A 21,933-nucleotide genomic window follows, 5' to 3' on the forward strand; every position below is an offset into this window, starting at 1 on the left:
TGGGGAACCCCTCCCCCCCATCTCACCCACACTCCCAGTCCTCTGTCTGCTTTCTGTTTGGGGCTCTTATCCTAGGAAATCAGGGTATAAGAATCACCTCCTTGTACCCCACTGCCACCTCTCCTTGCCACAGTTCCAACAATACTGCCCTAGTCAGGGGTGTCCACTTTACCACAAGACACCCCATTTTCCCCGACCTTCCCCAAATCGAGGTGTGTTCCCTTAAGGAACTGGGGTTCAGAGTCTGAAACCACCTCTTCTCCCTCAGATCTATCCAGGCCACACAGAAATCAGAGGAGATACACTCCCTTTCCAAATCGCTGCCTTCAAATCCTGGGCATATTTGGGGGTTCACTAAAGAAAGAGATTTCTAGAATCCGGGGTGAAAGGGAACTATAAGCAAAGGACTCCCAAACCAGCTTCGTGCTCCAAATGAAGTGAACTCCCAAATCAATCTCATATTATGATCCATCCCTCAGCTTCACCAAATGCACCCAAAGAGTGACAAAACACCCCAAAATAAAGATACCCCAAAACTTTAGTCTCCTGGGCCCTACCTCGTTTCTCCCCCTGGAAAAAGCTTCTTGCCTATCTACACATACACAAGCATATCCCCCCTCAAAGTAAGTTTCCACAACATTCAAATATAAAGCTTTGCTCCCCCTCAAGGACCCACAATCACAGAAGGCCTTCAAATTTGCTCCCAGGTTCCTATTATGGGTTCACCTCAAGCTAATAAAAAACTCCAAATTGAATTTCATGTCCCACAAGTCTAATTTGAGCCTTGAAACTTATATGACACCCCAAAACAGACTGCACCCCAAAATCAGCATGACTACTTTACTTGAAATCAGATTGTCCATATACACCAATGACTATGAATCCCCCAAACACAACCCTCGCCCACCTCCCGAAGAACACCTAGCAGGTTCTCCTGATATTCCAAGATGACAGTCTTCAAATTGTAGGTATCAGAATCCCCTGAACTAATGTAGCTTCAAAATCAGCTCCATGCCTCAAACTTACTATTGCCCCTCATGCCTGAATGCAGCCCCCAGTACTCAGAACAATCAAACTAACTCAAGACCCCATAATAAACATGCACCCCCACAGTTGACCAGATAACAGAAAATCAACTCCATCCTGATACCAAAGGGAGCCCCTAGTCTTACTCCCACCTCCCAACGGGGCAGAGGCCAAAGTAACCTTCACATGCAAAAGCCATCTCACCATCCTGAATCTTCAGTGGTCCCAAAATCCCACTTTCTCAGCAGTTCTTTAGTGCCCCCCAAATAAAGACACCCTCAAATCTGAAAGGGAGGGCCCCAGGCCTGCATATGCAGGTCCATGGACAATGGTCAGTCATTACTGGCAACTATAAATTCTCCTGAGCCCAAATGCAAGTCCTGCTTTGCAGCTGGACTCAGCTCTGGCCCCCCTTCTCCAAATGAACCTTGTCCCTCCCGACCCCCAACGTCTCCGCAAACGAAATATGAGGGTGTGACCCGTGCCTCTCTTCCAGATCAGGGACTTAAAATTAGGGTTATCACGCCCCTCCTGCGCTCTCTCCCTTCTTTTACCCTGAGACCCTCCCCGTTTTCCCTTCTCTCTATTCACCCCACCCACCTTTCGTATTAATGTTCACTACAAATTCACTCTAAAGACAGATAGTAATGTCTATCTTAATTAGAAAAGAAAGTTCTGTGCTCCCAGGGCTCAGACCCCACTCCTTGTTCCACCCATTTCCCTTGCTCCCAAAGCCCGCGGATTTCTCACCCCAGGTAGGAACCCCAGCCTCGGAGGAAAGTCCCCTCTGTCGCCTAACTCTCCCTCCCTCCGACCAACCCTAGTCCCCTCTTAGGAGACAGAGGGATAAAATAAACCAGCGCAAAGGGGAGGACGAAAGTTTCAGCCGCCCACACCGAATCGATCCTGCGCCCCCGTCTAAGAGGACCCCCCAGCCGGGTGGAGACGACGGGGCGAGGCGAGGCTAGTGCTCGTCCGCCCCCTCGTGGAAGGAGCCAAACATTGCCGAGCTTTGCCTACTTGCCGCGCTGGACCCCGGCGTCCCGCCAGCCTCCAAGCGTAGCCGACGGGCGGGTGCCCGAAGCCTAGTGAGCTGGGATTGGGGGAGGGCAAGAGGGCTTTGGGCGGGAGTCTGTCTCTCTGGATCCCTAAAAGGATTCAGAAGAGAGTTGGGAGCCGGAGTCTGGACGCCTAGGTCTCCTGAGCGTCTCTCGGCCCCCACCAGGGGCTTTCCCCACCTCCTCGAGGGGAAGCAGCTGGCGGAGCCGTCCGGTCGCAGGACAATGGAAGGAAACGAACTAGAAATCATATCCGCCTCCTCTCTACCCCGCCCGGTCAGAGCCCCCCTTTTTGTAGGTCCTACTAGAGGAGCCTGTCATTCACACCACACCCTCCCGCTATCTGAGACCCCATGGGAACCCACTATTGCCTCCCCAAAGCTGGTTCCTCGTTGGGCTCCCCTTTATCTCTCTTAATACCGTACATTGGAAAGAGGAGTTTTGCTGTATTCACTCTCCTATAACAGGCTCTTGACACCCCCTTCCAAAAGCCAACACACCCATTTTCGCTGTCCCAGGCCCTCCGACGACCCAGGTTACCCACATTTCCGATCTCGATATCCCCAACCTCGTCCCCAATTCCAATGTCCCATCCTCGGTTCCATTTTCAGTGTCCCCAAACCCCTTACGTTACGACCACCCAGCGTTTCTGAGGTCCCGCCCTCGAGCCGGAGACCCCGCCCTGGGCTTGCCATCTGGAGAGCGAGGGAGGAAGGAAGGATACAGACCCAGGCGTTCACCCCACCTCCATCCCCCGCCCCCGACATCCCGGCCAGATAAAGGGGCTGAAGCCAAGAGGGAAGAGAGACCCCGCCCCCCTTGAGAAGACAAGCCGCAGCCCCTGCAGGACGGGGGTAAGAACGAGAGACTGAGGGAGCCGGACTCCTGGGTCCCAGAAGAGGTTTGGGGCTTGTTGATGGTAGGAAGATTGAGGCCCAGAAACTGGGCTAAACCAGGGGTCGGGGACTAGATGGTACCAGTAGAATTCTGTGGTTCGAGGAAGGGAGCTTTGATTGGGATTTGGAGGGGTATGGACTGCAGGTCGTTTGGGGTCTCTAGGCAGAGTCGGACACCTGAGACTCAGGCGCGCTGTGAATCAGAAGGGAGTAGGGGTGCTGAAAGGGCACTAGGAGTCGAACTAAGGGGCGTTGCGGGCTGGATTCCCCACGCTAGCCATCGACGCCGCGGTGTGGGAACCTTCAGTGCGCTCCGAGAGCTGTGCAATCTAGAGGAGGAAAGCGAGCGCTGGTGCGGCTGAGGGCAGAAGGAATGAGATGAATCAAGTGAGGCTGCGTGAGCCGCGGCCGGGGGCTTGGCTCTAGCTGCACCTTAGGAGGAAGAGGCAAACTGCGGGAGGGAAGGCGTCTGAGGACTGCCTAGATCCCCGAGCCCTTGCCTTGGCACCCGCAGGCCTGCGTCGCTATGGGTTCCACCGCTACCGCGGAGGGAGCGCTGGGCTACGTCCGCGAGTTCACTCGCCACTCCTCCGACGTGCTGGGCAACCTGAATGAGCTGCGCCTGCGCGGGATCCTCACTGACGTCACGCTGCTGGTTGGCGGGCAACCCCTTCGAGCTCACAAGGCTGTTCTCATCGCCTGCAGGTTCGAGGGGTGGTTCATGGGGTGGGGTGGGACCGAATGGGACAGGGGCGGAGCCATAAGGTCTTTGGGAGGGAATCCGAAGCCAAGCCTTACAGAAGCAGGAGGCGGAGCGTCCCCGAATTGGGGGCGGGGTGATAGTGGGGAGGAGGCGGGGCTTCCTACTGTGGTGCCTGTCTCCCTTGATTCCCTAGCCCCTAACGTGACGTGTCTGCCCTCTCTCCAGTGGCTTCTTCTATTCAATTTTCCGAGGCCGTGCAGGAGTGGGAGTGGACGTGCTCTCCCTGCCGGGGGGCCCCGAAGCCGGAGGCTTCGCTCCTCTGCTGGACTTCATGTACACTTCGCGCCTACGCCTCTCTCCAGCCACGGCACCAGCCGTCCTTGCGGCCGCCACCTACTTGCAGATGGAACACGTGGTCCAGGCATGCCACCGCTTCATCCAGGCCAGGTGAGGGAGCCCCAGCTTGGTGTTCTCTGTGGGTGAGGTGGTATCCCAGGTGTCAAGGGCAGAAGCCAAGATTAGGAATAGCACTAATGTCCATCACACTTTTCCCAGCTATGAACCTCTGGGCATCTCCCTGCGGCCCATGGAGGCAGAACCTCCTACGCCCCCAACGGTCCCTCCACCAGGCAGTCCCAGGCGCTCTGAAGGGCACCCAGACCCACCTACTGAGTCTCGCAGCTGCAGTCAAGGCCCCCCGAGTCCAGGCAGCCCAGACCCCAAGGCCTGCAATTGGAAAAAGTACAAGTTCATCGTGCTAAACTCTCAGACCTCCCAAGCAGGGAGCCTGGCAGGGGAGAAGAGTTCTGGTCAACTTTGCCCCCAGGCTGGGCTCCCCAGTGGAGATGAGGCTTCCAGCAGCAGCAGCAGCAGTGAAGAAGGACCCATTCCTGGTCCCCAGAGCAGGTACAGAAACTGGAACCCCAAGAATTTGTAGAGACTAACTTCACCTGGGAGGCAGAGCCATTGGGCCTGGGTGGTCAGGAGCAGGGAGTGAGGGGGTGGGTTTTGAGACACTAGCCCACCTTAGGGAGTTGGCTAGAGGCCAGGCTTACTCAGTGGGGTGGGGCTTTGGCAACACAATTGGCTATGGCTCATTGGTCAATACTGGCTCATCTCCAGAGGGTAGGCCTTTGGATCCAAGAACCCCTCCATATAATCTGTCCTAACCCTTCTCTCTGGGCTTTGCCACCTGCCTAGGCTCTCTCCAACTGCTGCCACTCTACAGTTCAAATGTGGGGCTCCAATCAATACCTCCCATCTCCTTGCACCCCGGGCCCCAGAGACCACTGGATCACCCTCTGGGCAGGCTCGTCCACCACCAGGTAGGAGCCTCTCCTTCTACCTCCTTCTTGGCTTTTCTCCTGTGGCTGCTCAAGGCCAGTTTAGGCCGAAAGGCCTATTCCAATTACTACAAATTAGAAATCACCAAGGGAGCTTTTAAAAATCCTGTTGCCCAGGTCACACCCCATAGATCAGAATGTCTGGAAGTGAAAGCCAGGCATCAGTATTTTTTTTTAAAAAAAGCTTCCAGTGAGCAACAAAGTTTGGGAACTTCTGGCCTATTCCCATCCAGGGCTGAGTGGTAGGCCCAGGGCTTGGCAGGGCCTCTCTGGCAAGCTGTCATCCAGAGTGGTGCAAGAGAGGAGAGAGAAGCAGAAACTTCCCCCCAGTAGTAGGGGCCTCCACCTACCGCTACCACTACTGAAGAGATTAGCAGAATTCTCTGGAGTCAGACAGACATGGAGTCAGAGCTTGGCTTGTCTTCTTATTAACCATGTGAACTTGAGCAAGTTAAATTAGCCCCAGAAGCCTTAATAGTAAACTGGGAAAAAGAAAACCTACTACTGTGTGGTCTGAGGATTCACTGGTATTGTTGGCATTACCTACTCTGCTTCCCAGGAAGTGAATTTTTCAGCTGCCAGAACTGCGAGGCTGTGGCTGGGTGCTCATCTGGGCTGGACCCCTTGGCTCCTGGGGATCAGGACAAGCCCTACAAGTGTCAGCTGTGCCGGTCTGCCTTCCGCTACAAGGGCAACCTGGCCAGTCACCGCACGGTGCACACAGGTAGGGGAGGAGCAGGGAGGAGAGGGCCCTGGACTTCATGCCCACAGGTGTCCTAGGATAGAGTCCCTGATCTCCCTTCCTCCCTACCTCCAGGGGAAAAGCCCTACCACTGCTCCATCTGCGGAGCCCGCTTTAACCGGCCGGCTAACCTGAAAACGCACAGTCGCATCCATTCGGGAGAGAAGCCCTATAAGTGTGAGACGTGCGGCTCGCGCTTTGTACAGGTACGGAGCCAGTCTCAGAGCCGGCTCAAGGGCGAACTTGCGAGAGGGCGGGGCGGGCCGTGTGGAGAGGGTTGTGTCTCTCCCAGAGGCGCGGTCTGAGGTCCCCTCGCCTCCCAGGTAGCGCATCTGCGCGCGCACGTGCTGATCCACACCGGGGAGAAGCCCTATCCTTGCCCCACCTGCGGGACTCGCTTCCGCCACTTACAGACCCTCAAGAGCCACGTTCGCATCCACACGGGAGAGAAGCCTTACCACGTGAGTACCCAACCTGGCCTGGCCCAAATCTTTAGAATTACCTCGCGTTCATTAGGGGCGGGGCTCTGAGAGGAGCTGGCCGGGTGGTCCCTAGATCTCTTCGAAGTGGGCGGTGGCCCGGAAGAGCCCGTGTGAATAAGGGGCGGGGCCGGTACTAGGATGGGCAGGTATAGAAGTTAGGCTCCTGCTCTGGGCACTGTCCTCCTGGAGAGGGGCTAACAGACGGAAAAACCTTTGCCGAAGAGGGCGGAGCCTATCTCCTTGGTCGACCCTTGAGGATTTGGGAGGATCTGAGGACTAAAGAGCTTCTGTTCGGCGGAGAGCTGGACAATTCTCCCTCGCTCAACACCTAAAAGGTGGTTGTGGATGGGGAGGAACCTGACGCAGCTGTTCTCCCACAGTGCGACCCCTGCGGCCTGCATTTCCGGCACAAGAGTCAACTACGGCTACACCTGCGCCAGAAACACGGAGCTGCTACCAACACCAAAGTGCACTACCACATTCTGGGGGGGCCCTAGCCGAGCCCTGGCCCAGACCCCACTGCTTCCTCGAAGCCCAGAAGCTGCAGGCTCGCGCCTGGCTTCCCTGTCAGCCTTGGGTTTGGGGTGGGCAAGGCCCCTCCTGTATCAGAAACTGCCACCGCCTTAATTTCTCACTGGGGAGAGCAGGGGTGGCAGATCCTAGCTTGATCTGCCTCTGTTTTGCTGGTCAAAACCTCTTCCCCACAATCGAAATTGTTTCTGAGGAGACAGCAAGCTAGGAGCTGGGGGAGGGGAAGGACTGGAAGCCTGGTTTCCTTAAGGGAACCAGTCCTCCACCCGCAGCCCCCATCCCGTTCAGTTTATCTGTAAATATAATTTATTGAGGCCTTTGAGTGGCACCAGGGCCTTCATTCTATTGCATTTCCCACTTCCCTCTTCCATAAGTGTGATCGAAAGTGACCTGAAACACAGAATGTAAGGTCACAACTCTGCTGGCAGAGATTAGCACTTGGCTGTCTCCTTTGGCTTGAGTGTTTTATATTATTATTGTCATAACTTTTATCTTTAGAATTGTTCTTTCTCCTATTTGCTTGTTGGTTTGTTTAAAATGGACAAAGGGGTTCTCTGTGTCCTGCCCCTCCAATTCTAGGTCTGGAACCTTTATTTGTTCTAGGGCAGCTCTGGGAACATGTGGGCTTGTGGAATTGGGTCAGGAACCCTCTCTGGTATTCTGGATGTTGTAGGTTCTCTAGCAGGCTAGAACTGGAATATAGACTTTTCTTTGTTCTTCCAGGATTATAGGAACCTTTATAGGAAGCCTGAAAGGGAGGTAACAAATGCCTCCTGGAGGCTGTGGGTGTGGGGGCTTTGTCAGTGTTGGAACTGGGAGGATGAATGAAGTGGCTCTCTTATGCCCCTAACTACCCCATTAGTCTGGTCACCTCAGTTTGGCTCCGCTGTGTCTGTCGTGATAGAGCCTACCCATAATCCTCCCACTAGGGCCTGTTCTTAGCACTGAGTTGATCCCTCTATGGGGGAGAGATCTGAAATTCCTTAACAGGAATGCTAAGATGATGCAACCTTTTCTGATTCTGCTCAGTCTCTAAGAATGTTATGATCTAGGGGAGAATTACGAAATGCTTCATCTTGACTAAACGGTAAAGAGTCATGATCTTTTTTTTTTTTTTTTGAGGAAGATTAGCCCTGAGCGAACTACTGCTAGTCCTCCTCTTTTTGCTGAGGAAGACTGGCCCTGAGCTAACATTCATGCCCATCTTCCTCTACTTTATATGTGGGACGCCTACCACAGCATGGCATGCCAAGCGGTGCCATGTCCACACCCGGGATCCAAACCGGCGAACCCCGGGCTGCTGAGAGCAGAACGTGCGCACTTAACCGCTGTGCCACAAGGCCGGCCCTGACCTGTCCTTTACTGCAGAGGTATCTGGGTTTAAATGTTCCTTGAGGTTCTCTTTACCTGAGATGAACCCCCTCTTCCTTTAGCGGGTTTTTGGACATCTTCTGACAAGTGTCCAGATTCCAGAAACTTCTTTGCCTCTAGAAGTCACAGGTGCTTTGTAACTTTCTTACCTTAGAAAAGCTGGGTCTGTGACCTGGTCTTCCCATCACTGCATTCCTCTCTGGGACCAGTGAATGCACTAGAACCTTCCCCAGGGAGAAAAAAGGGGGCTGAGTTCCATTCTGGATTTGCTGTAGTTTGAGATTATGATTGGGATTACTGTTGGGATTAGAGATTTAGAAGATTTACAAGATTGATTGACTGAGGGACCTTCTAGTTGACCAGGTATCCAGGTAGGATTAAGAGGTTGGTTGAAGGGCACAGTCTCCAGTGTAGGCCAAGTAGGTAGAAAGTTAGGAATAAGGTTGCCTCTTAACTGGGTGGAATGTTTGGAATGTTACGCAGTATTCTGAAGCCTTGATTTACAGTGCTGCCCCCACTGTCCTGGGGCCTGTTTGATTGTGGTGCATGGGGTGGAAGGTAAGAAGCACTTTGAATATGTGGGGTGGAGCTTCCTCAACAGAGGTCAGTACTAGTGGCTATCACCTGGGGACTGGTGAGAAGGCTACTCTTCTCCCTCTTTCCCTCTTATTCCCCACTGCAGAATTGAAGGAGGAAAAGCAGAGGAGAGATATGAGAAGGAACCATGATTTTTATTTAGCAGATTGGATGGACAGGTGGAGAGTGCCTAGGGGTGGAGATGTCAGATCCTGCAAGACCAGATTCTTGGAATAAAGAAGCCTCTTTGTGCTGCCTGCTGTGTCCTGGGCTCTTGCTTGGGGAAATCTGGGGACTGGGTGACGCTGAGGAAGGAGGGTCCCCCCTCCTGGATACTATCTTGGATTCTGTGCCCATTCCACTGTCCCGTCTCACCAGACATTTTAGATGGCCCTTGTTCTCCCTTTCCCTGCCTTTGCCTTCCGGCTCATTGTGTAGGAACCAGTGACTTCATAAAGTTTCTCCGGAGCCACCTGCATCCTGCTGCTCTGAAGTCACTTCCTGCCTGAGGTGTGGAGGTGGCAGGGAGAAACCAGGAAACCACTAATAATACCATGAGGCTGGGGGATGCATCTGTGCTGGGGATCTTAATGCTTGATACACCTCCTACCACCACCACCACCACTACCAAGGAAAATGGATAGGACTTGGGTCCCATAAGGACAAGAGAGGCTGGAGGTGGCAGTGAGAAGGCCATGTAGTTAATGCCAACATGCCAACTCCACCCCTCCCCCAGCAATGGTGTTTTGGAATCTATCCGGTGCCCAGTGCATGCTTCTCTCCCTCCCTTTCCCCTGTCCTGTGTGTGTCTTGGGTGCACAGTTCTGTTCTGCCCCATGGGCAGAGGGTAGAAGGTCACTAATTCTTGTAAGTTACTTCCCTTTTGGACTTAAATTCCCCATTTGTGAAATAAGTCCATTAACGTGACCTCTGCAGGTCCTTCCAACATTTACAGTTTGTGGTTGTGTTTCTCAATCTTTTAAAACCCATGACCCGGATTAGATTTTTAAAAGGAAAAACATGAAACCAAAAAATAAATTAAAACCTTCCTTCCCCTCGCATTACAGCTTACCCCTCGCTGAAAAAAGAGTCCAGCTAAGATTACTCATCTCCTGCTACATGTCAGGCCCTAATCGTTTTAGTCTACAGATTTTCAAATTCAACCCCCTGAGGACCCTAAAGAGTGGGTACCATTATTATCCCCAACTTATAGATGGGGAAGCCAGCTGAGAGGTTCAGGATCTTGGCCAAGTTAATAAGTGATGAAGCCAAGATTGGAACTATGATTTGATTCTAAAGACTGCGCTCTTAATTACTAGGTTATACAGCCACACCAATTTCTACATCTTTGGCATATTCCCCACCTGCCAAAGTTTTGACTCCACTTACAAAAAAAAAATATTGGGGGGATGATTATTTTTATTTCCCACATATAAAATTATGAGACTCAAAAGTCTTTTTAAAATTACACATGGGGCCGGCCCGGTGGCACAGCGGTTAAGTTCGCACGTTCTGCTTCTCAGTGGCCTGGGGTTCGCCGGTTTGGAGCCTGGGTGCAGACATGGCACCGCTTGGTAAAAGCCATGCTGTGGTAGGCGTCCCACATATAAAGTAGAGGAAAATGGGCATGGATGTTAGCTCAGGGCCAGTCTTCCTCAAAAAAAAAATTAAAAAATAAAGTCAAGAGTCTTTAAAAAAATAAAATAAATAAAATAAAACAACACAGCCTCCCTCCCCTGCTACCCCGCCCCCAACCCCCCACTTGTCTGGGTATAAACCCTCGAGCCCAAGTTTCAAGGTCAGGGTTCTGGAAAGCTTGAATTATAATGAAGAAACAGGAAGCCAAGCCATTAGCGCTATATAGGTGGAGGGACTGGGTACTGGTTGGGTAGGAGAGGCTGATTGCTCCGGTGGTCATGGCTTATCTCTTTAGTCTATCCCATCATTAGATCAAAAAATGTGGTTTGGAAGTGGTTGTTACTGGAGGGCAAAGGAGAAGTTTCCATCCCCACTGAAGAAGCGGTAGGTGGTGGTGCTGGCGCCAAGTGAGTTCAGAGCCGCCCTTCCTCTCTCCAGTTATTTTTGGTCTTTGTGACCTGTAGGTTTCCTGTTAGTGGGAAGAGAAGCGATAGGAACGAGTACCCATTACAGAAATGAATGCCAGAAGTCCAACAACCCATTCCCCTTGTCTCTTTCCTTGGCCTCTGAACTCCTCAGGCATCCAGGAATCTAGATTCCAGTGGTCTCAGGCGCTTGGCCAGGTATTTTGTTTGAGTCTTATCTCATAACCCCTCCGCTCGCCCCCACCTGGCCCCGCAACTCCTGGGCCCCTCATTAAGCAAGTGTTTTCCTGAAGCAGTTTACCTACCACCAACCCCCATAGGCTCCTTACGTGAAGGTTGGGTGCTGAAATCTGGACTCGCTAGGTGGACAGAAGACGGAAGCCGCCCCAGCAGGTCCCTGCATCACGTGGGTCGCCTGTAGTCGGCCTCCTAATAGCCCCTCCTTACGCATGCGCCCCTATCCTGAACGACGCTCTAAGCCCCGCCCTGCCCTCCTGGCTCCTCCCCCTGCTCAGGAGTCCCGCTCTTCATTGGAGAACTGCAGTCAGGGATGTTGGCCAGGCTAGCCAGGTGCTGACTCTTCAATGATAAAATAGATAATCCACGCAGAGACTGGCGCGCCCCTGGAGGGGCGGGGGGGCCAAAGGCAGTGCCGCACCCCGCCTCCTAAACCGAACCTAGGCCCCTGCCCGGATCCGTGCGGCCCAGGCTTGGACTCTCGACTCGCAGCCAGCGGAGGCACGCCCCCGGGTGCTGATCGCCTGGGCCAGCGCCGGCCTGCTCTCCCGACCCATATCCCCCAACTAGGGGAAAGGCGCGGGCGCCTCACGCAGCCTCTCTGCAGCTTTCAAGCCTCGTCGGTACCTTCCTCGCTACCACCCTTGCCTCCGCGCAGCCCGGAGCCATCCGGCTGGGTAGGCAGGGGGTGGCAGGGGTGGGCAGAGGTGGAGCGTCCTGAGCCCCGCTCTCGCAGGGGCTCTTATTGGCGGCAGCTCTGTTACCTCCCAGATGGCGCGTAGGTCCGAGCCCCCCGACGGAGGCTGGGGATGGATGGTGGTGCTCTCAGCGTTCTTCCAGTCGGCGCTGGTGTTCGGGGTGCTCCGCTCCTTCGGTGTCTTCTTCGTGGAGTTTGTGGCGGCGTTCGAGGAGCAGGCAGCACGCGTCTCCTGGATCGCCTCCATAGGAATCGCGGTGCAGCAGTTTGGGAGTGAGTGCTGCCCCTTGGTCCGGCGTCCTGCGACCCTCAGAAGGGGAGAGGGGATGTGGGGACAGTAAAGGGGAAGTTGGGGTTGGGGGGATGCTGGAGAGGGACACCTGAGATCTTGCAGAACCCCATCCTCTTCCCCAGGCCCCGTGGGCAGTGCCCTGAGCACGAAGTTCGGGCCCAGGCCGGTGGTGATGGCTGGGGGCATCTTGGCTGCGTTGGGCATGCTGCTCGCCTCCTTTGCTACCTCCTTGACCCACCTCTACCTGAGTATTGGGCTGCTCTCAGGTGAGACCCTGGGCACAGGCAGGAAGAGTCAAATGCGTGAGTCTTTGGCCTCTAGACTTCCTCCTTCTTCCTGCTCCTTCCAAAAGGCTTATGGAGAAGCTGAGAGAAAGTTTTGGGTGGCACCTGTGCCCAGAGGGGAGGTCTTAAGAAGGGTGACTAAGTGATAAACATGGTGGGGATATTAGGGAATTCAAAGATGATGAATCCAGAATATACAAGCCCAGGCCTGGTGTGACTGGAATCTAAAAGGAAGAATTCCTGTAAAGTTGTGCCATTACTGTGGCAATGAAATACATGGCATTATCCTATTTACAGGTGAAGAAGGCTTTAGAAGCTTATGCAACTTGGTAAATGAGGCTCACACAATCAGAAATGGTAGAGCCCAGGGCCAACTCCAAAGATCTGTGCTGTTTACTTTACAAACACTATCTCTAAGCCTCCACAGTCCCATAAGGTATACTACCCCCGTTTTGCAGATGAGGAGATTGAGGCTGGGAGATTAAGTAAAATACACAAGGTCACATAGCTGGAAAGTATCCAAGAAGATTATAACCCAGGCCTGTGCTGTATTCCGCTGTTGGGCAGTCTTGGGATTACTGGGTGCCCTGAGCTCCGTAAGAGTCCCCCAACCCCCATTTCTCCCTTTTTGACAGGCTCTGGCTGGGCCTTGACCTTCACTCCGACCCTGGCCTGCCTGTCCCGTTACTTCTCTCGCCGGCGATCCCTGGCCACAGGGCTGGCACTGACGGGTGTGGGCCTGTCCTCCTTTGCCTTTGCCCCACTCTTCCAATGGCTGCTCAGCCACTATGCATGGCGGGGAGCCCTACTGCTGGTGTCTGCCCTCTCCCTCCACTTGGTGGCCTGTGGTGCTCTCCTCCGCCCACTCTTCCTGACTGAAGACCCTGCCGTGGGTGGTCCTGGGGCCCAGCTTGCCTCCCTTCTCCGTCATGGCCCCTTCCTCCGTTACACTGTTGCCCTCACCCTGATCAACACTGGCTTCTTCATTCCCTATGTGCACCTGGTGGCCCATCTCCAGGATCTAAATTGGGACCCATTGCCTGCTGCCTTCCTACTCTCAGTGGCTGCTATTTCTGACCTCGTGGGGCGTGTGGCCTCTGGGTGGCTAGGGGATGCAGTCCCAGGGCCTGTGGCACGACTCCTGATGCTCTGGACCACCCTGACTGGGGTGTCACTGGCCCTGTTCCCCGTGGCTCAGGCTCCCACAGCCTTAGTGGCTCTGACCGTGGCCTATGGCTTCACATCAGGGGCCCTGACTCCAGTGGCCTTCTCCATGCTGCCTGAACTGGTGGGGACTGGAAGGATATACTGTGGCCTGGGACTGTTGCAGATGGTAGAGAGCATTGGAGGGCTGCTGGGGGCTCCTCTGTCAGGTAAGGGGAATGGGGTTTCCGGGTGGGCCAGGGCTGCCATGTCATACATTTGGGGAGGGGACTATCCACATTATAGTGTATGTGAATATTGCCAACTCGTATGGTACAGTACATGGCCTACATGGCCAATCATAGCAGCCCTGAAGTGGGTCCATGGGGCAAAGAAATTGGGGCTGTGCAAAGACTAGGAGGAGCCCTTGACAGAGTACCTACAGCTTGGGTTTTCAGAGGACCTGGCTGGACCTGGCCAGACATAGCACGCTAGTGTCTGCCTGTTCCCTTGGCCCACTGGGCCCTAGCCCAGGTATCTGAGCCGTCTGGTCAAAGTTCCCTAGGCTCCAGATGACAGAACTTTCAGATCCTTAACACTGTCCTCTTAACTATTAACTGGAAGTGTAGAAGGGAGGGCCACAGTTGCCAGAAAGAAAGGCACAAGTGTGCCTGACTCGATCTGGATCCCCAACTCCCCACTGGCTGGTTTGGAGGTCCTTTCTGAAGGCAGGACAGTGGTCAAGATTACCTCTTGAAACCCCTTGGGAAACCCGAGTTCTCAAGCTCATCCAGTCCTACCTTGGGAGTTCTAACTCTCCCAAGATGATGAGTTAAGGATTATTTTCTTCCCTCTACCCAAAAATATGTCTGAGCCATCAGTCCCAGGAGGCAGATCACCCATGTGTATTCCTTTTCTCTCTTGGACCTAGGCTACCTCCGGGATGTGACAGGCAACTACACAGCTTCTTTTGTGGTGGCCGGGGTCTTCCTTCTGGCAGGGAGTGGAGTTCTCATCACTCTGCCCCACTTCTTCTGCTTCTCAGCTCCTACCTTAAAACCCCAGGACCTTGTAACAGAGGCACTGGATACCAAAGTCCCCCTGCCCAAGGAGGGGCTGGGAGAGGACTGAACTCCAAAAGGGCACTGTCAGACCCAGAAAGCCAGAGGTTGGCAGCTCCAGGTCTCCTTGGCATGCACAGAACCACAGTGCCTTAAACATCTTGATCTGCCTCCCCCCAGAGCACGCCTGGGGCTCCTGCAATGTATGTGCCAACTCTTTGTATTATGTTGAGGACTCTCATCTCTTCTTTGCTCCCAGAACCTTTTCTGAGGGATCCAGGATTTTAGCCTGCTCCACTGAGCTGTGAAACAACTGTGAAAATCAAAGGCCAAGAGACTTATCGTGTTTTACATGTGATCTCTAATGTTGCCTACCAAGTTTCTTCTCTGAAGACAGATGTTTGGGAAAGAGAGATGCCCGTTTGAGATAAAACTGACTAAGAAAACTAGATAGTAATCAAAACCTCAAAAAGAGCTGGGGGCCATATGCTTGGGTTGGCTGAATGGGGTCACGGCTGGGGAGGGGGGTGGTCCAGGGGTTCTCGTGACCCAGAGCATTTTGACCTTGGACTCTGCTCTCTGGACCACAGTTCCTCCCACCTGCCTTCTGACCTCCCTCTTTCCCACTATCCCCTGTGACTTAGAAAAGAAATTAAAAGAATGGTGGGGACACGGGAGTGGGGGGGATTTGGGAGGAGCACTAAAGCTGAGAGAGCTGAAGTCTGGGTCTAGGATTCTTTTATTCCCCTCAGGCCAGTAGAAGGATACTGCAATGCAGAAAAGAGTTATCTGGGATGGGGACGGGGCGAAAGCACCCATGAGTCTCCCTCCCCGACAAACTGAAGCTGACAGGCAGACAACTTCTCAAAGATTCCCTGTATAATAACAACTTGGGCAAAGAGAAATGGACTGGCTGGACAGACAGATACCTTTCCCCTCCCCCGGGGCTTAGTGGGATCCTGTTCCTTTCAACTAGCCCTTTTGGGTATCTTAAGTAGACTGTTTTCAGCGTCCTAAATTGGCTCACAATTGGAGCTTGCAGGAAAACCGGATAGAAATTCTTTATTGGGGGAGGGGCTCAAACAACATGGTCAACAAGCGGTATCCAGGGAGGAGTGAGGGCCTCCTGGCGAAAGCAGAGCAACCTGAGGAGCAGGGAGCAGCTCCCCCCTCTCAGGGGGAAAGGTGGCTGGATGTGAGGCTGAACGGCAGGAGGGCAGCGCTGCGGGCAGCCCCATGTAAATAAAGCTGCCAGAGAGGATGAAAGAGCCGCACACGAGGAAGGAGGCGGTGAAGTCTCCGGTCTCATCCCTTAGGAAGCCTGAGGAAGGGGAAAGGAATTCAGAGGGCTTGGACTCCCGGGGCAGAGGATGGTTGCGAGCGCACCGGCTGACTCAAGCCCTTACCTGACAGCGGAGGGCCCAGAAGCCCCCCGAGGCTCATCAGCATCATCATCAGCCCGGTGGCTTGTACGACACCGCCGATGCCCACCAGCCCCGGGAGCACGCCGAAAACCAGCGGGGCGTAACTTCCGGCGCTCAGCCCGTAGGCCCCAGCCGCGGCCAGCAGGGGGCCCCCCCAGCCCTCCTCGCTCCGCACCGCGGGCACCAGTCCCACGGCCAGCAGCCCCAGCCCGGTTAGAGCCCCGAACACCGCCAGCAGCCGCGAGAGGGGCACCCAGCCCTGGTCCGCCAGCCACCCGCAGACCAGCCGGGCGCCCGCGTCCCCCACCGCGGCCACCGCCACCACCAGAGCTGCCCCATACCCCCCCAGGCCCCGGTCTAAAGCGTGAGGGGCCAAATGCACGTAGGGGACGAAATAGCCGCCCCCCACCAGGGCCGTGCCCAGAGCGAAAACTGAGAAGGCCCGGCGTGTGAAGAGACCCAGGCCGAGGGCAGCTAGGGGCCCGCGCGGTGGGGCCGGGGCGTCCCCAGGGAGCGTGAGGGGGCGCAGCAGGGCGCCACAGGGGGTAAGGTGAAGGGTAATGGCGCCAAGGAGGAGCAGGGCGCCCCGCCAGCCGAAAGTATCAAGGAGGAACTGCAAGGTGGGCGCCAGGAGCAGCGAGGAGGCCCCGTTGCCCGTGAGTGCCAGCCCCACGGCCAAGACTCGACGGCGGGAGAAGTAACGCGAGAGAGTGCCGAGGGCAGGGGCGAACACCAGGGCCCAGCCGAAACCTGCGAATGGAGAGCACGCGGTGAGGACAGGCACCAGGGATGCCTACCCCGGCAATCCCAGCCCTGCGCTTCGCAGGAGGGCCCCATCCCGTTGGTCTCCAGCCCCCGACAAGCTCCTATCTCTACCATCTTAAGGACCCCAGTACCCCTCTCCCCTCACCAGCGAGGACGCCCAGGCCGAGGTAGAGGTGCAGCAGACTGCGGGCGAAAGCCGAGAAGACGAAGCCAAGCGAGGTGAGGACGCCCCCAACCATGACCACCGGGCGCGCCCCCCAGCGGGTACTCAGGGCGCTGCCCACTGGGCCTAGAAGGGGGCGGAATCAACGGAAGACACGCCCCTGGACCCCCAAACTCGCTCCAACACTTCTCATTGGCTGTTTGTCTGGCCTAAGCTCCCCCCAGCCCAATAGCTCTCCACCCTTTGACCTCAAATCCCACCCTTCACTACAACGTGGTTCCACCGGTCTCCGTTTCTCAGGTTGTCTGGTAATCAGGTAGGTCCTCCACCACTACACCACGGCCCCTCCACCCCAGTTCCCGCCTCCCACCTCGGGGCCCCCCCTCACTGGCTGCCTGCTGGACGGCCAGGGCCAGGGCGCTGACCCACGCTGTGTCCTGAGCGCTTCGGTCAAAGTGCTCCGCGAGGTCAGGGAGGGCAAGACCCAGGGAGCGTAACAGCCCGTAGGAGAGCCCATTCACCGCGAAGGCTGCGGCCGCCACCACCCAGCCCCAGCCCCCGTCCGGGGGTCCGGCCGGCTTGGGGGTCATCGCCTTCTGGGGGAGGAGGAACACCTATGAGTGAAGTCTCCACGTCTGTGCCTCCTCTAGGGATCTGGCATCCCTGAGATCCAGCTTCTGGCTGCTTGCCCAGGGTGGGCACGTCACCCTGAGCACGATAGGAAGGGAGGAGGGAGCGGGAGCTAGGCCTAGGGAGAGGACTCCTGGGTTCGCGCAAGGTACCGGGAGGGAGTGACAGCCGAATCCCGGAGGTCTGGACTCCCCCTCCCACACACACCTCTTCCCCCTTACCCGACCTCTCCGGGCGGTGGGGGAAGGGGAAGGACGAGGAATGGCACGGCCTGGTTTTCTCCCCACTCCCCGGGCGGGCGGGTTCTCAGAGGGGAGCGATTGCAGAGATGGAGCCCAACTTGGACGGGCTCTCTCCGTAAACAGAGAGCACCACAGGGGGCCTGAGCCACCTGGGACGCTGAGGGAAGGAGGGCGGGGGCGAGCTGAAACCATCAACCAATCCGCCGAGCTGCGGGTGAGGCCAGACGCCAGATCCCACGGGGATTGAATTATCCACACCCACGCCCACAGTCCCCGGGAAGGGAGCGGAGAGGAATGAATGCCGCCCCGCCCACCCTGCTCAAGTCCACGCACCTGCCGCCTGCTGCGCACGGAAGAGACGAGTGGTTTGCAATCCCCAGGAAGCCCAAGGTCTGTAAGCAACGCACGGAAATAGTGGTCCCCCCAAAGCCTGAAGGGATGAGTAGTTTTGTTCTCAGTGAACGATGCTGGAGGACCAGGTAAATCTCAGATATCAAATCACAGACCTCCACTGAGTGTTTGTTCGGTGCTCAGCAGTGGGCCCTCAAGCACGGAGGGGAAGGAAGAGGACTCCGTTATTATATGAGAATCTGCAATATGCCAGGTAGGCTACACGTGTCATCTTTTCATCCTCACAGTAACCCTGTGGAAGCGTCATCCCCATTTTACAGATGAAGTGACTGAAGCTTAGAGAGGTTTAGTGACTTGCCCAAAATCCCCCAGGTTAAAAATGGTGAAAATGTTTGAATTTGAGTCTGTCCAACTGCTCGACTATACAAGGACAGCAGACCTAGGACTGAAACAGAATTTGCCACGGTTGTGGGAAATGGTCTGGAGACAGTTTGGTGCCAAACTGACCTGGAGATGGTGGAATCTGTGCAAGGCCAGAGAGTTTATGATTCTAAGATAGGGGTTACTGGGAATAGAAAGGATCCTTCTGATCAGAATTCACTAAAGATTTAGATTAGAATTTTGAAAATAAAGTAAGAAATCCAAGAATTGAACCCAGGCAGTTATTTCCTGAAAAACTTTATAAAAAGTATCCTTTTTACATTAGGATTAAAGTTACCATTGCTTCACTTCAGCTGTTTGAACCAAGAGGTGTGTTCTTTGGTTTAACTACATATTAAACGGTATTAGAGAAAATTGGTCAATTTACAGTTTGGGCTGTGCATCACACGACAGCCACGTGATGGCAGTGTTTCCTAATTGTTGAGAAAGTAGCTGCAAATAAAGAGAAACAGCTTCTTGAGTAGTGAAACTGTAAACCTAACACACAGAGCATGACCTTCAATGGCTCTCCACAGCCTATAGGGAAAAAAAATCAAATTTCTCTATTTTGGGTTTAAGGCCTTTCACAAGCAAAAGTAGAGCCAGACTACCTTTCCATTCCATCTCCTTCCCCTCTCTTGTGCATCCTTCCATCAGCCATTAGCATCCCACCTGCTTTTTCTCACTCCTGAACTTTCGCATATGTCATGCCCTCTGCTTGAAATGTCCTGGACGGGGTATAGGAATCCATGAAGGTTTATGGTCCTGCACACACGCTAGGAAAGTGGTCTCACCGGTTTCCTGGCCTGTGGTGCTGTTGTGAAAGGCTCCTGGGAGGTGGAGCCAGCAGATCCTGAGCCACCCAGGATGGCAGGGAGCCCAGTTCCTGAGCTGGCTGCTGAGGACTCTGCTCAACGGAGCCAACTGAAACAAATCACTCCCCCTCTGTGGTGAAGTGAAAATGCAGGGCAATGAGGAGACTGTGCCTTCTGGGTCTGGGAGCTGTACAAAGTGAATACCTTTACAGGATACTTATGAACCCAGAGGGCATCCCAGAGCCTGAGACTGGGGTGATTGGCTGTGAAAGGGCACATTCCTTTTCTACCTCATGTTCCCTATATTCTTAGCCCAAATTACCATCACTATACATCTTTTGCTCATGGAGCTAATATAGTATTGAGGTTGGGAGAATAAATTCTCAAGCCAGAATTCCTGGGTTTGAATCCCATCTCTGCCATTTCTTAGCTGTATTATTGTGAGAAAGTTATTCAACCTGTTTGTGCCTCAGTTTCCTCATCTCTAAAATGGGGGTAATAGTAGTAGCTACCCCATAGGGTTATTATGAGGATTAAGAGTCATTGTGTATACGTATGTGAGTAAGGGATTTACAACAGTGCCTGGACCATGATATGTATCAGCTGCCATTGCTGCTATTGCTGTGACTCAGAGGGACCTGGCTAGACCCCACAGCACTGCTGCCCCTGCCCCCATGGCTCTGTCTACTAATGCCTCAAGGTCAAAGAACCACAATGGTCTGGTGAGTTCTCAGTAGAACCTCACAAGTTATAAGATGTGAATGGCTACAAAAAGAGGTTAAATGGGATTTGTGTGTGTGTGGTGAGTGGTTTTCTTAGCGTTTTCCAAAGTCTATGAGAAAATGCTGGTCTCCCTATCTTGACTCTAAAAACAAAAGAGAAGAAAGCAGTCAAAATAAGTTTTGTTCATTTGCTTTAGACACAATATTTGTAGACACCTACCATGCCAGATGCTGTGTTTAGGGCTAGAGATGCAAATATAAATGATACAATCTTTCCCCTCCAAGCCCCACCATCAAATTAGAGAAAAAGTGAAATAAAGAAATCTCAACACAAAGAGAGGGACACACATATCATAGACTGGTACATGGGAGGAACTGACTTGTTTGCTTGGGCCTGCTAGGAAGGCTTCACAGAAGAAGAACCCTTTGAGCTGGGTCATGAAGGATGAGTAGGAGTTTGCCAGGTGGACGCATGGGCAGGGGCATTCCAGGCAAAGAGAGCAGCTGGTGAAAAATCACAAAGACAAGAACCAGCTTAGCACATTGTTTATTGTTTGGGGGAGCTGTAAATAGCTGGGTGGAGAACAGAGAGTGTGTACGAGAATAATGTAGGACAAAGCTTCTAGGGCGGATGGTTCCATCATGAAAGGTCTTGAAGGCCAGGCTAAGGAATTTAGATGTTTTCTCAGAGACTGATGCTTCTCAAAAATTTCCACTAACATAGCATTCACTACTATTCACTAATATTGGAAGCTGATCACAGAGGAGAGAAGGTTCATACCACAGTTGGAGGGGTCAGGAGAGTCTGGGGTTGTAGACCTTTTGCATGTGGGAAATTTCTTTGAAATAGCTTGTTTTACGTTGAAAATTCATGTGGAATTTTCAGCCATCCTGCTTCATTCTACTTCATAATATTTGATGCATATTTTCATAGGAAAGTAATGCTTTAAATGACTAGGTAAATTATTGAAGTTTTTCTCCTTAAGTCTCCACTGATGAGGCAGCAAGGTCTCCTCTGGGAAGTGGTCTCGGCCACACCCACTCCTAATCTGCATTAGATGCCCCCATTCGGCCTACTTAACCCCCATCAGAGTACTTCTCAGCCTGCAGTGAAATCATCCGTTTTTCTCCTGCCCCTCACCCCCACGTTGCCCTGGAGGTGGGACTTTGCATTAGTGATCTCTGGATCTTTGACACCCAAAGGCCCCAGAGGTAAATGATGAGTGACTGAGTGAGAGAAACACTGAACAAGGGACTCATTGCATGAGTGGACTCGGGGCCGGTGCTCCATGGGATGTGGCACTACCACAAGAAGGGGTCACTCATTAGTGACCATTGACCAAACTGGTAATGCCTGCCCACCTGGAGAAAGCCCCAGAAGCAGATGCTGAGCCAGGTCAGGTCTTTAGGGAGATCAAAAGAGAGGGTCATAGTCTTTACATAATTTTCTTTGGAAACCACGGGATCTGGGAGTGTGTGTGTGTTTGTGAACTTTAAAGGTGCTCTGGCACTTTCTCATGGGAGCCCCTGCAGGAGGTGCTTGGGGCTTCAGGCGTCTGCAACCTCGAGGAAGCCCTGAGCTGAGTCATTCCGTGGGTACACCCCTCAGGGGCTCCCTCTGCAGAAGGTGGATAGGATGGAAGAGGACAGGCCAGGGTGGATGGTGTTACCCATAGGAGTGGGTATTTAAGGTATATTGGGTGGTATATTGAGTGGTATATTGAGCTCTATTTGAGGTACACAAAAATAGGAGGCTTTCCGCTATTTGGCCCAGATGATCTTGGGCTTCTAAGTACCTAAAAGAGTTGCCTCTCACCGTCACCTCCTAGAATCCTCTCCTTCCCCAGCTCACCCAGAGACCAGGCCGTGGAAAGTCAGCATAGACCTCAAAGCCCC

The 21,933-nt window shown here is 53.7% G+C and overlaps 2 protein-coding genes and 1 long non-coding RNA gene across 13 annotated transcripts; 2 read left to right on the forward strand and 1 right to left on the reverse strand.

Moving 5' to 3' along the window:
- Nucleotides 1–2,205: 2,205 nt before the first annotated feature.
- BCL6B (BCL6B transcription repressor) lies at nt 2,206–8,985 on the forward strand. Of its 2 annotated transcripts, none has more exons than XM_023653389.2 (9): nt 2,206–2,938; nt 3,495–3,685; nt 3,909–4,130; nt 4,239–4,589; nt 4,884–5,008; nt 5,586–5,750; nt 5,844–5,974; nt 6,092–6,229; nt 6,631–8,985. In XM_023653389.2, exons 2-9 carry the CDS (start codon nt 3,507–3,509, stop codon nt 6,745–6,747), a joined length of 1,428 nt encoding a protein of 475 aa, XP_023509157.1. In that variant the 5' UTR covers nt 2,206–2,938; nt 3,495–3,506; the 3' UTR covers nt 6,748–8,985. The 2 variants fall into 2 exon arrangements, with proteins under 2 accessions (XP_023509157.1, XP_023509155.1); XM_023653387.2 differs by having other exon boundaries at nt 2,887–3,003.
- Nucleotides 8,865–17,994, reverse strand: SLC16A11 (solute carrier family 16 member 11). Of its 10 annotated transcripts, none has more exons than XM_070228091.1 (7): nt 17,709–17,993; nt 17,246–17,453; nt 16,840–16,983; nt 15,912–16,679; nt 11,793–12,025; nt 10,710–10,835; nt 8,865–10,378 (listed from the first exon to the last, which is right to left on the reverse strand). In XM_070228091.1, exons 1-7 carry the CDS (start codon nt 17,919–17,921, stop codon nt 10,226–10,228), a joined length of 1,845 nt encoding a protein of 614 aa, XP_070084192.1. In that variant the 5' UTR covers nt 17,922–17,993; the 3' UTR covers nt 8,865–10,225. The 10 variants fall into 10 exon arrangements, with proteins under 10 accessions (XP_070084192.1, XP_070084189.1, XP_070084188.1 ...); XM_070228088.1 differs by having other exon boundaries at nt 17,714–17,844; XM_070228086.1 differs by having other exon boundaries at nt 10,130–10,382; nt 17,709–17,992.
- On the forward strand, nt 16,575–18,813 carry LOC138916315 (uncharacterized). Its single transcript, XR_011423475.1, has 3 exons — nt 16,575–16,699; nt 16,815–16,913; nt 18,000–18,813. It is a non-coding gene; the product is annotated as an uncharacterized lncRNA (long non-coding RNA).
- The last annotated feature ends 3,120 nt before the right edge of the window (nt 18,814–21,933 follow it).

Source organism: Equus caballus, chromosome 11, assembly GCF_041296265.1.
Source record: "Equus caballus isolate H_3958 breed thoroughbred chromosome 11, TB-T2T, whole genome shotgun sequence".
Taxonomy (NCBI): domain Eukaryota; kingdom Metazoa; phylum Chordata; class Mammalia; order Perissodactyla; family Equidae; genus Equus; species Equus caballus.